The following is a 14094-nucleotide window of genomic DNA, read 5'->3' as shown; positions in this document are numbered from 1 at the left end:
TCGCGGGGCAGCTGCTGCATGCGATCGTAGCGATCGTGAGAGTTCGGAACATGCACATGTTGTGTGCGATCATAGCGATCGTGGGAGTTTGGTTCCAGCGATTCACCATGGGCGAGAGACGGCTGGATTGCGGGCGATGGGGGCACGGGCGGGCGTGATCCTGATTCGACCGGACGGGCCCAGGCGAGCGGGGCGGACGCCATGTACGGCGATTCCGTCGCCAGGGTTGACGGAGGTGGCACGGCGGCGGAGGCCAACGCGGCGGCGGTAGAGGAAGCGGAAGCACAGCGCGGATCGAACGCGTCGTCTGATACCATATTAGACAAACTAGGGTTTGAACAATACTTGATACCCTAAGCGGGTACGGCTGTTATGTATATATAGGAGAGAACGTACAGGTACAGGTATTGTGTTACAACACGTATATATACAATATACCTAGTCTAACACATACATACTTATGTTTGCAGACACTTGACATTAGCCAATCCAAGGGCGTGAGCGTGAAGCAGCTGACGCTGCTCGACAGCAAGGAATTCCACATGTCCATCTTCGACTGCAGCGGTGTGACGGTCCAAGGCGTCCGGATCATCGCGCCGTCTAACAGCCCCAACACCGACGGCATCCAGGTCAGCCACTCCCGGCACGTGAGCATCCTCAACACCACCATCGGCACCGGCGACGACTGCATCTCCTTGGGGCCCGGCACCTCGGACATGCTCATCAGGGACATCAAGTGCGGTCCGGGCCACGGCATCAGGTGCCACCTTCAGTTGCCAGTTCATCATACATTATATTTTGTTTGCTTGTGATTTGCGCAGCGTTTGATAGATAGCATTGGTTTTGTGTTTGCGTTGGATGGACGGTGGCAGCATCGGGAGCCTGGGATGGCAGGACGGTGAGGAGGGGGTGAGAAACCTGACCGTGGACAGGGCGGTGCTGAAGGGCACGACCAACGACCTGCGGATCAAGACGTGGGCGATGCCCAACTCCGGCTTCGTCAAGAACGTCTCCTTCTCGCGGGTCACCATGAACCGCGTGGCCAACCCCATCCTCGTCGACCAGAACTACTGCTCCCGCAAGGGCGACTGCCCGGGCAATGTACGTCTCCTTCCTACATGCATGCAACTACACGTGATCGATCGACTATATCATGAGCTGTGTTGTTGTGTGTCCCTGCAGAGCTCGGGGGTGCAGATCAGCGACCTGTCGTACACGGACATCAAGGGCTCGTCGGCGACGCCCGTGGCGGTGAAGTTCAACTGCAGCGGCACCAACCCCTGCAGCGGGATCAAGCTCAGGAACATTAGGCTGAGGTACCGGCACCAGCGGCCGGCGCAGGCCAAGTGCCAAAACGCCGGCGGGTCCGCGTCCGGAGAGGTCACACCGCCGAGCTGCTTCTGACCATCGGAGTTCTCTTAGCTTGACTGGTTCGTGTACTCGGCAGTTGTGTAAGATAGAAAAAACATGATCGTGTGATCATTGCTTGGTGGATCACAAAGCGACCCTTACATGTAGCCCAGGCTAGTAGTTTTAGCGGATTTACTGATTCTCAATTGACCGAGACATAGTTAAACCAGAATGAACGTCATAAATTTTGCATGGTTGTTCTTGTTGATTTTTTTGAGATTTTTTATTTGTTTTTCGAGATGGCGAATCTTGGTGTAAAATCCGATGGTTCTAATTTGTGAGCGTATATGTTTACGGGAGCCCGGAATTCAAAATAACTTACCCTGCAGGCGTGGCGTGTTGTGCCGTTTGGCGTAAAGCGTGTTGACAAATTTAAATCAAGTGGCCTCACTTCTCTCTCCACTCTAGAACTCTCTCAAGAACAGAAAAGCTTTAACTCTCTATTCCCGATATTGAGAGGGGGCCTATATAATCTTTGCCGACAGACTCCTCAACTTGCTAACTATGTCAAACAACAGTTATTTTTAGCCTATATGCATATGTGTTGTTTTGTAGTATATCTTAGAGAAAAGTATATTTTTTGTCCCTAAACTTTTGAGGAAGTCTAGATTTAGTCATTCAACTTCGAAACCGGACAACCAGCACCCCCAATTCTTAAAACCGGACAAATTTCATCCCTCTACCAACCAAAGCTGTCTTTCTGCTGACTCGGCGCGGTTTTGACTGGTTTTAATACATGTGGCAATCTATTTCTCCCCTTTGATTTAGGGTCGCGCTAACTGCCACACGTGTGGCAGGAAGGGAGACGCACCACACGTCTCTAATGTAAACAGATTGCCACGTCATCGCATGCATGCATGCATGAATCTTTTTGAATTTTCAGTTTTTAAAATGTTTTATCTCTTAAACGAAAAATCCGATTGAAAATCCGTTTTCACCATTAAATCCCTCGCGATGAGATCTTCGAAACTAGATCCCATGTTGATATGTTTTGATGAAATTTTTTTTGGATTAAAAGTTGCCATGTCTATTGCATATGAATTGCCATGATGTTTTCACTGAAGTTGCCATGATATGTTTCAGCTATTTTCTTCTACATTTAAAAGTAAATTTTGACATTTATAAAACGGGGAATTAAAAAACTAGACTTGCCATGAACCATAAACTAAAATTACCATGATACATGCACATAAAATTGCCATGGTTCATACAAAAAATAATTTTCATGGTCAAAGTACTGGAGTTGCCATCTTCAAAATACTAAAATTGTCATGATCTACAAACTAAAATTGCCACATGGCAACTTTAGTTTAAGTTCTATGGCAACTACAGTGTAAACATCGTGGCAACTACTGGCAAAAAAAAATTCGTCGAAACATATCAACATGGGGTCTAGTTTTGAAGATCTCGTCGAGACGGATTTAATGGTGAAAACGGATTCTTAGTTCGCTTTTTTATTTAGGAGATACAACATTTATAAGCTGAAACCCAAAAAAAAATCTGCTGATGTCATCTATTCATACGTGGCAAAATGAGTGCTGATGGAGGCGTGTGGGCGATGTACAAACGCCCACACGTGTGGGCGTTAACATTTTCGTTGATTTATCTGTAGTGTGGGTATTCTATCAAGCACTTGGCGTGCAAGGTCTGGAGCTGCTGACGATGGTGAGCTCTTGGAGGAAGAGGAGCACGAGCGAGTCGATGCCGCCATCCATGGCCACGTTGACCAGTGACTCCATCACCACCGCACCAAGATTCATCGCTGGAGGACTTCATGGGGAAGACCGCAGAGCGGGTCCATTCGAGGAACGAGGTTGTCCGGCTACAGGGATCGAGCAGCGGCGGCAGTCAAACTTGTCCTCGCGGCCCTCGTACTGGAGCCAGAGGATGAGGCGACGCAGCGGTGCAGGTCGCCGACATCGAAGCTGCGTTGAAACCCGCACCATGCTCGTCGCAAAGCACGGAGGCCGAGCATGACGGCACGCGTGCTCACTCCACAAGTTCATCTGACTACGCGCGCTCGTGGAGCGGGGGACGGTGCCTCACTGGTGTAGGCTCTGGGCGACGTAGGGCATCAACAGCACCATCGTTGGCAGCGACAAAAGCACACTGTGAGCACGAGGATGGCGAGGAGGACCTATGCGCGGAGGCCGGGCAGGGGGGTGCGCGGCGATAGGTAGTTGGTGGTGGCCTTTGTATCCGGTGGCCTAGCGCACGACCCGAACATGTACACACATGCATGCAGATATGCATCATGCCCACGGCATGCACATTTTTCGATAAAGTGTGATTTTATTAATTCAAAATGTAGCATCAAGTGGATACAAAGCATTATGAATAACACCCGGCCTCTGCATAACTAGGATGCACACAGCCAAATCCGAAAGTCCAACCAAAAAAACATCAAAAAAAAACCGACAAAACGGCAATAGTAGAGTCCTATAGACCGACACTATGCCTATGTCGAAGGAGGTGGTGGGTCGATCCGAAGGTTATGCTGCCATGGCATGCACATGCACAAGGAAAAATAAACATGCCACTAAACTAGCTAAGACACGAATGATCATGCTAACACGTCAGATAAGCACAGCTCGAACACTTCCTCCAGCTGCACATCATCCGTGTCTTTCAGCGCAGGTGCACCTGAACCCGGACACGAGCGCTGCAAGCTTCGGCATCCCCGACGCAGAGTGCCGACGTGCAGAGCCACCATGGCCAAGGGGTTGACACGGCTAAACACTGCACTATCGCCAGGTTGCCGCAGCGAGCACTCTGTCAATGAGGACAACAGCAACGGAGACGACGTCGAGCTGCGCTGCTCCCCCGACGAGCCCGGCGACCCGTCCACTTCGCAGGACTTGAACGCAAAAGGCAAGCCGTGCACCAAGCGGAGCGAGAGCGGCGAGTCCGACGCAGCACCAGCACGCCCCGACGCATGCCGTGCGAGTTTCTGCTTGTGGTGATATGGACATGGTGCGAGGGAGGCAGGTCGTTGGTAGCGGGGCGGCAGGCATTGCACGCCAAATGTTTGTCAAATGTCCATACCATACATAGTAGATGGAAGGAAAGAATTACCTTGCCACGTGGGCACCACAACTTGGTCAAAACCGGAGTGAGTCAGCGTCAAAATACAGTTGGTTGGGTTGAGGGACGAAACTTATCCGGTTTCAAGAATTGAGGGTGCAAATTATTTTTGCGCAAAAAAATGAAAAAAAAATTCGCGAGAGTCATGATTTTGTTTTCGCGAGAGGCACGGCCGTGCCTCTTTCGGGAACAAAAAAACACGTTTTCTGTTTTTTTTCTTCCGCGAGAGGCACGGTTTTGCTTCCGCGAGAGACACGGTTGTGCTTTCGCGAGAGGCACGGGCGTGCCTCTTTCGGAAAGAAAAAAAACGTGGTTTTTGTTTTTTCGCGAGAGGCACGGTTTTGCTTCCGCGAGAGGCACGGGCGTGCCTCTTTCGGAAAGGAAAAAAAGGCGTTTTCTGTTTTTTTTTTCACGACAGGCACGGTTTTGCTTCCGCCAGAGGCACGGTTGTGCTTTCGCGAGAGGCACGGGCGTGCCTCTTTGGGAAAAGGAAAAAAATGCGTTTTCTGTTTTTTTTCTTTCGCGAGAGGCACGGTTTTGCTTCCGCGAGAGGCACAGTTGTGATTTCGTCAGAGGCACAGGCGTGCCTGTTTCGGAAAGGGAAAAAAACCCGTGTTCCCGGTTCGATTTTTTCGTCGATTTTTTTCGTCCAGTTTTTTCATGAAAAAAAAGTTCGTCAAAACCTATCAACATGGGATCTAGTTTTGAAGATCTCGACGCGAGGAATTCAATGGTGAAAGCGGTTCGTGATTTGGACACACGGTTTAAGAGATAAAACATTTTGAACAAACGGATCTACGAAAAAAGGGAAAACTCCCAGGTTGCGACAAGTGGCGCACATGCAGCGCGCCACTTGTCGCAACCCGGGGAAGTTGGAGTGATCTCCGCAAGGAATACTCCTTAATTAGTGATTTTGGCAAGAAGCGCACCGATTCATTCTTAAAAGGTTCTCTAAAAATGTAATTATTTCTCAAAACTGTAACCAGGCTAAAAAATATTACTCCTAAAAGGATTACAAGAGTCTTAGCCATGGCAGACTCAACATAACCCATCCTGCAAAAAAATAAAAGGATTCAACACAAACCACACATATCTACTACAGTTCATTTCATCAGCTTGACATGCAAAAAAATAAACACAGATATAGACCCTGCAGGTACCTTCCTGAAGCCCCCGTAGCCCCAGGTAAACAGAGGAAACACTAGTAGAAAAAGGGCCTTTAGTCCCGGTTCATAAGGGCCTTTAGTCCCGGTTCTGGAACCGGGACTAAAGGGTCATTACTAAAGCCTCCCCCTTTAGTCCCGGTTCTTACACGAACCGGGACTAAAGGCCCTCCACGTGGCCGCTGCCTGGAGGTCCACCTTTAGTCCCGGTTGGTAACACCAACCGTTACTAAAGGAAATTTTATGATTTTTTTTGAAACTTTTTTTAATTTTTTTTGATTTTCAAATTTCTGAATTATTTTAACCTCTAATCTCTAATCACCCCTCATCACTGCTCAATTTAATCTCTAATATCTAATCACCCCTCATCATTCCAAATCATCTAACTTCCCGGACGGTCATACCATCCTCTCACTACTCCAGCCTGAGCACGCTTAACTTTCAGGTTCTATTCTCCCTCGTTTCCAAGTCTGCACTTGTTGTTTTCCTGACAATAGTAAGATGTCAATCCTATTAACCCTCGGGAATTTAGCTTGAGCATTCAGTCACACATTTCACTGTTTGAGTTTGAAACTATTGTTCTAAAAAACAATAATTATTTAGTAACACTAATATTTCTTGAATAATTAGTTTGACCATAGTTTGACCATAGTTTGACCATAGTTTGACCACAGTTTGACCACAGTTTGACCAGATTTGACCAAAATTCAAAAAAACTGAAATAATTATTTAGTAACACTAATATTTCTTGAATAATTAGTTTGACCATTGTTTGACAACAGTTTGACCAGATTTGACCAAAATTCAAAAAAACTGAAATAATTATTTAGTAATACTAATATTCTTGAATAATTATTTAGTAACACTTATACTTCTTGAATAAGTAGTTTGACCATAGGTTGACCAGATTTAACAAAAATTCAAAAAAAATTGAAATTTGAGCATAACTTTTTTCCTTTTCGAATTTGATAATTCTAAAAATTTGCAAATAGGCCGTAGGTAGTCAAAATCAAATGCGGATTTTCGTGCTGAACATTTTGATATATTATACGTTTTTCCTGACATCGTATGCAAAAGTTATAGCCGTTTTACATTTTCCCTAAATTTTTGTAAAACATGTCCAAATTTAAGTTTTTAAATTTTCCTAACTAGTACATGTAGTAACATAACTACATCTGGAAGGATTTTAATTTTTGAAGTTTTTATCATTTTCATTTGCTTTTTACAAAACTGAAAAAGGCGATGGGGGGGGGGTAGAGTTTGAAAAATGGGACCTTTAGTACCGGTTTGTGCCATGAACCGGCACTAATGCCTCAAACCCCATTAGTACCGGTTTGTGGCTCGAACCGGGACTAAAGGTCTAATCTTTAGTACCGGTTGGTGCCACGAACCAGTACTAATGGGCATCGCACCCTTTAGTCCCGGTTCGTGGCACCAACCGGGACTAAAGGTCCCATTTGAACCGGGACTAATGCCTGTACGGTGCACTAGCCGCTCGAACCGGGGCTAATGCTCACATTAGTCCTGGTTCGTAATGCAACCGGGATTAATGCTCTTTTCTCGCCGAATCAAAGCCCTGTTTTCTACTAGTGAAAAAGCCGCGGGACGGTCCGTGTCGAATTCAAGGAGGGCGATCGCCCGCTCCGTCCAGGGAGGCGCCGGCCTTGAGGAGGGAGGGACTGAAGAAGGATGGAGGGAGCGGTGGCGGCGAGCAGAGATCTCGGCGTCGGAACTGGAATCCAACTCTGCTTCTCTACTCCATATATTGTTGTGCTCGACGGTGGAGTTCCTGCTGCCGGCCACTTCGCCAGCCAGGCGGCACTGCTTCTCCGCGCATTCAGGAGTGACTCGGTCGCCGCATTAAGGCTACTACACTCCTCCATCACCACCAAAAATCACCATCGTCAAGCTCGCAATAACACCATATCAGATCGGAAACCATATCCTAGAGGGAACGAAACTCCTGCATACCCAAAAATCAACATCGTCGCACGCCTGCATCACCACAAAAAATGCTAGTGTTGCTCTTTATACCAAAAATAAAAATGTTCACAAGATGGGATTCAAAATTTGGTTATGGTTTTGAAGTTTAAACACAGTGGAGAAAATGTTGGCTTTCAAACTTGGTGGCATTCCTACACGACCAATGTGCCTCACTATAGAAACGGCGAGTGTAGAATTTTGTTATTGACATTAACAGTTAAAAGAAAAGGATCAAATCTAGATACAAAATCCCATAATTTTCAAACAAAGAATTGAGCAAACCAGCACAAACCAAGTAGATTTGCTTGCAAAAGTTCCTCTCCTTGTCATGCACCAAATACTAACATGATCCCCGCTTGAGTATAAATTCAGTCCTAGTACTGTCACCCTGTTAAACATTTTCAAAATCCTCAAAAACTTAACAGAAAAAAAATTAAGGGCTTTTAAGATCTTGAGGCAAAAAAATTCATCAAATTTCAGTTTTTTTATTTTTTGTTAAATCTGGTCAAATATGTTCAAACTAATTATTCAATAATATTAGTGTTAGTAAATAATTATTTCAGTTTTTTTGAATTTTCGTCAAATCTGGTCAAACTGTGGTCAAACAATGGTCAAACTAATTATTCAAGAAATATTAGTGTTACTAAATATTAGTGTTATTTTTTAGAACAATAGTTTCAAACTCAAACAGTGAAATGTGTGACTTCATGCTCAAGCTAAATTCCCGAGGTTAATAGGATTGACATCTTACTATTGTCAGGAAAACAACAAGTGCAGACTTGGAAACGAGGGAGAATAGAACCCGGAAGTTAAGCGTGCTCAGGCTAGAGTAGTGAGAGGATGGGTGACCGTCCGGAAAGTTAGATGATTAGAGATTTTAAATTGAGCAGCGATGAGGGGTGATTAGAGATTGGAGGTTAAAATAATTTGAAAATTTGAAAATTAGGGGGAAAAATCAAAAAAAAAAAAAATTCAAAAAATCGAAAATTAGTAGTAGCGCGGGTTTTTACCAACGCTACTACTAACGGACGTAGTAGTAGCGCCGGCCCCCGCGCTACTAATAGGCCCAAAACCCGCGCTGATGGTAGGCTTTTCCCTAGTAGTGTCGCGGCCCTCGTACTGGAGCCAGAGGACGAGGCGACGCAGCGGTGCAGGTCGCCGACGTCGAAGCTGCATTGAAACCCGCACCATGCTCGTCGCAAAGCACGGAGGCCGAGCATGACGACACGCGTGCTCACTCCACAAGTTCATCTGACTACTGCGCGCTCGTGGAGCGGGGGACGGTGCCTCACTGGTGTAGGCTCTGGGCGACGTAGGGCATCAACAGCACCGTCGTTGGCAGCGACAAAAGCACACGGTGAGCACGAGGACGGCGAGGAGGACCTATGCGCGGAGGCCGGGCAGGGGGGTGCGCGGCGATAGGTAGTTGGTGGTGGCCTTTGTATCCGGTGGCCTAGCGCACGACCCGAACATGTACACACATGCATGCAGATATGCATCATGCCCACGGCATGCATATTTTTCAATAAAGTGCGATTTTATTAATTCAAAATGTAGCATCAAGTGGGTACAAAGCATTATGAGTAATACCCGGCCTCTGCATAACTAGGATGCACACAGCCAAATCCGAAAGTCCAACCAAAAAAACATCAAATAAAAACCGACAAAATGGCAATAGTAGAGTCCTATAGACCGACACTATGCCTATGTCGAAGGAGGTGGTGGGTCGATCCGAAGGTTATGCTGCCACGGCATGCACATGCACAAGGAAAAATAAACATGCCACTAAACTAGCTAAGACACGAATGATCATGCTAACACGTCAGACAAGCACAACTCGAACACTTCCTCCAGCTGCACATCATCCGTGTCTTTCAGCGCAGGCGCACCTGAACCCGGACACGAGCGCTACAAGCTTCAGCATCCCCGACGCAGAGTGCCGACGTGCAGAGCCACCACGCCAAGGGGTTGACACGGCTAAACACTGCACTATCGCCAGGTTGCCGCAGCGAGCACTCTGTCAATGAGGACAGCAGCAATGGAGACGACATCGAGAAGCGCTGCTCCCCCGACGAGCCCTGCGACCCGTCCACTTCGCAGGACTTGAACGCAAAGGGCAAGACGTGCACCAAGCCGAGCGAGAGCGGCGAGTCCGACACATCACCAGCACGCCCCGACGCACGCCGTGCGAGTTTCTGCTTGTGGTGATGATGGACATGGTGCAACGGAGGCAGGTCGTTGGTAGCGGGGCGGCAGGCATTGCACGCCAAATGTTTGTCAAATGTCCATACCATACATAGTAGATGGAAGGAAAGAATTACCTTGCCGCGTGGGCACCACAACTTGGTCAAAACCGGAGTGAGTCAGCGTCAAAATACAGTCGGTTGGATTGAGGGACGAAACTTATCCGGTTTCAAGAATTGAGGGTGCAAATTGTCCGGTTTTGAAGTTGAGGGACCAAATCTAGACTTCGTTAAGAGTTGAGGGACAAAAAATATACTTTTCTCTATATCTTATAACGATCAAAATGGCTTCTAACCGGCGAAATATGAGTTCACGTTACCACACACCTTGATTGAGATTAAAGTTATTGAATTAGTAGATATGTTGAAATAAATAAATGCAACCCGAGCGAGTGCCATGGAAAAATGAATTAGACTTAGTTTAGCAGTTTTTTAAAACCGTAGTACTCTAAGATTAGGGTTAGTTTGGGTGAACTGTAGGTATATTTAAAGGGGGCTGCTACGCGTCAGCCGATGAATAACTATAAAACATCCGCTGCCTGGGTGTCCGTTGGATTGATGCCGGGAGCCGTCCGATCTACTCATCCATGTGTGTCACCTCTCTTGCAACAACAGCGGTGTTGCAGGAACATTTCTAATATACGTCGTGTTGTATAAACTTTTGCAACAGAGGTGATGTTGCAGATATGTTTTTGCAACAAAGGTCTTGTTACAGAAATTTTTTGCAACAAGATTTTTTTTGCAACAGAGAACTTGTTGCAGAATTTTTCCCAACATAGTTCTTGTTGCAGAAACATTTTTGCAACAAAGGTGATGTTGCAGAATTATTTTTTCCCAGGCAGAGGCAGCGAACTGGTAATCGGCGGCAGCACACATGCCGAGGAAACAGGATGAACGACGAGGTACCAAGAAGGGCTGGGGACAAGAAGATTCAGGCGGGGGCGGCCATGCACAGCTCGACAGCAGCCGTAGAATCAGGCGACGGGCGAGCCCGATCGCTTCCATGGAGCTTCGGGCCGGCATTAGCGACGTCGCAAGTGATGGGGAACGTTGCAGAAAATTAAAAAAAATTCTATGGTTTCACCAAGATCCATCTATGAGTTCATCTAAGAAACGAGTCATGGGAGAGAGATTGCATCTACATACCACTTTGTAGATCGCGCGGAAGCGTTCAAAAGAACGGGGTTGAAGTAGTCGTTCTCGTCGTGATCCTGTCACCGGAGATCCTAGCGCCGAACGGACGGCACCTCCGCGTTCAACACACGTACGGTCAGCGTGACGTCTCCTCCGTCTTGATCCAGCAAGGGGGAAGGAGAGGTTGATGATGAAAGCTCCAGCAGCAGCACAATGGCGTGGTGATGGTGGAACAGCAGCACTCCGGCAGGGCTTCACCAAGCACGTGACGGAGGAGGAAGAGGTGTAGCAGGGGGAGGGAGGCGCCAGAACTTCAGGGTGCGGCTGCGCCCCTCCCCCCTCCCTTTATATAGGCCCCCAAGGGGGGGAGCCAGCCCTGGGAGATCCAATCTCCCAAGGGGCGGCGGCCAAGGGGGTGGAGTACCCCCCAAGCCAAGTGAGGCCCCCCACCCTAGGGTTTCAACCCTAGGCGCAGGGGGTGGGCCAAGGGGGGCGCACCAGCCCACTATGGGCTGGTTCCCCTCCCCACTTTGGCCCTTGGGGCCCTCCGGGATGGGTGGCGCCACCCGGTGGACCCCCGGGACCCTTCTGGTGGTCCTGGTACAATATCGGGTGACCCCGAAACTTTCCCGATGGGCGAAACACCACTTCCTATATAGTTTTCTTTACCTCCGGACCATTCCGGAACTCCTCGTGACGCCCGGGATCTCATCCGGGACTCCGAACAACGTTCGGTATACTGCATACTCATATTCATACAACCCTAGCGTCACCAAACCTTAAGTGTGTAGACCCTACGGGTTCGGGAGACACGTAGACATGACCGAGACGGCTCTCGGGCAATAACCAACAGCGGGATCTGGATACCCATGTTGGTTCCCACATGCTCCTCGATGATCTCATCGGATGAACCACGATGTCGAGGGTTCATGCAACCCCGTATACTATTCCCTTTGTCAATCGATACGTTACATGCCCGAGACTCGATCGTCGGTATCCCAATACCTCGTTCAGTCTCGTTACCGGCAAGTCACTTTACTCGTACCGTAATGCATGATCCCGTGACCAAACACTTGGTCACTTTGAGCTCATTATGATGATGCATTACCGAGTGGGCCCAGAGATACCTCTCCGTCATACGGAGTGACAAATCCCAGTCTCGATCCGTGTCAACCCAACAGACACTTTCGGAGATACCTGTAGTGCACCTTTATAGTCACCCAGTTACGTTGTGACGTTTGGTACACCCAAAGCACTCCTACGGTATCCGGGAGTTACACAATCTCATGGTCTAAGGAAGAGATACTTGACATTGAAAAAGCTCTAGCAAAACGAACTACACGATCTTGTGCTATGCTTAGGATTGGGTCTTGTCCATCACGTCATTCTCCTAATGACGTGATCTCGTTGTCAATGACATCTAATGTCCATAGTCAGGAAACCATGACTATCTGTTGACCAACAAGCTAGTCAACTAGAGGCTTAATAGGGACGTATTGTGGTCTATGTATTCACACGTGTATTACGATTTCTGGATAATACAATTATAGCATGAATAAAAGACAATTATCACGAACAAGGAAATATAATAATAATCCTTTTATTATTGCCTCTAGGGCATATTTCCAACAGTCTCCCACTTGCACTAGAGTCAATAATCTAGTTACATTATGATGAATCGAACACCCATAGAGTTCTGGTGCTGATCATGTTTTGCTCGCGGAAGAGGTTTAGTCAACGGATCTGCGACATTCAGATCCGTATGCACTTTGCAAATTACTATGTCTCCGTCTTGAACATTTTCACGGATGGAGTTGAAGCAACGCTTGATGTGCCTGATCTTCTTGTGAAACCTGGGCTCCTTGGTAAGGGCAATAGCTATAGTGTTGTCACAGAAGAGTTTGATCGGCCCCGACGCATTGGGTATGACTCCTAGGTCGGTGATGAACTCCTTCACCCATATTGCTTCATGCGCTGCCTCCGAGGCTGCCATGTACTCCGCTTCACATCTAGATCCTGCCACGACGCTCTGCTTGCAGCTGCACCAGCTTACTGCTCCACCATTCAACATATACACATATCCGGTTTGTGACTTAGAGTCATCCAGATCTGTGTCGAAGCTAGCGTCGACGTAACCCTTTACGACGAGCTCTTCGTCACCTCCATAAACGAGAAACATGTCCTTTGTCCTTTTCAGGTACTTCAGGATATTCTTGACCGCTGTCCAGTGTTCCTTGCCGGGATTACTTTGGTACCTTCCTACCAAACTCACAGCAAGGTTTACATCAGGTCTGGTACACAGCATGGCATACATAATAGATCCTATGGCTGAAGCATAGGGGATGACACTCATTTCTTCTTTATCTTTTGCTGTGGTCGGGCATTGAGCCGAGCTCAATCTCACACCTTGCAATACAGGCAAGAACCCCTTCTTGGACTAATCCATTTTGAACTTCTTCAAAATCTTATCAAGGTATGTGCTTTGTGAAAGACCTATGAGGCGTCTCGATCTATCTCTATAGATCTTGATGCCTAATATATAAGCAGCTTATCCAAGGTCCGTCATTGAAAAACACTTATTCAAGTAGGCCTCAATGCTGTCCAAAAGTTCTATATCATTTTCCATCAAAAGTATGTCATCTACATATAATATGAGAAATGCTACAGAGCTCCCACTCACTTTCTTGTAAACGCAGGCTTCTCCATAAGTCTGCATAAACCCAAACGCTTTGATCATCTCATCAAAGCGAATGTTCCAACTCCGAGATGCTTGCACCAGCCCATAAATGGATCGCTGGAGCTTGCATACTTTGTTAGCATTCTTAGGATCGACAAAACCCTCCGGCTGCATCATATACAGTTCTTCCTTAAGATGCCCGTTAAGGAATGCTGTTTTGAGGTCCATCTGCCATATCTCATAATCATAGTATGCGGCAATTGCTAACATGATTCAGACGGACTTAAGCTTCGCTACGGGAGAGAAAGTCTCATCGTAGTCAATCCCTTGAACTTGCCGATAACCCTTAGCGACAAGTCGAGCTTTATAGATGGTGACATTTCCATCCGCGTCCGTCTTC

At 47.2% G+C, this 14094-nt stretch overlaps 1 protein-coding gene across 1 annotated transcript; it reads left to right on the top strand.

The window, feature by feature from the left end:
- The first annotated feature begins 201 nt into the window (after positions 1–201).
- On the top strand, positions 202–1501 carry LOC123068019 (polygalacturonase-like). Its single transcript, XM_044490548.1, has 4 exons — positions 202–267; positions 471–760; positions 873–1101; positions 1183–1501. Exons 1-4 carry the CDS (start codon positions 202–204, stop codon positions 1402–1404), a joined length of 807 nt encoding a protein of 268 aa, XP_044346483.1. The 3' UTR covers positions 1405–1501.
- The last annotated feature ends 12593 nt before the right edge of the window (positions 1502–14094 follow it).

Source organism: Triticum aestivum, chromosome 3B, assembly GCF_018294505.1.
Source record: "Triticum aestivum cultivar Chinese Spring chromosome 3B, IWGSC CS RefSeq v2.1, whole genome shotgun sequence".
Classification (NCBI taxonomy): domain Eukaryota; kingdom Viridiplantae; phylum Streptophyta; class Magnoliopsida; order Poales; family Poaceae; genus Triticum; species Triticum aestivum.
The sequence above is the reverse complement of the archived record's forward strand: the minus strand, read 5'-3'. Positions and strand labels throughout refer to the sequence as shown.

Excerpts from the sequence above, each read along its gene's own strand:
- LOC123068019 (XM_044490548.1), top strand. The coding sequence starts at position 202 with ATGTACGGCGATTCCGTCGCCAGGGTTGACGGAGGTGGCACGGCGGCG. Across the intron at positions 268-470 it reads CGGAGGCCAACGCGGCGGCG|ACACTTGACATTAGCCAATC; the intron begins GTAGAGGAAGCG and ends TTATGTTTGCAG. Across the intron at positions 761-872 it reads GGTCCGGGCCACGGCATCAG|CATCGGGAGCCTGGGATGGC; the intron begins GTGCCACCTTCA and ends GGACGGTGGCAG.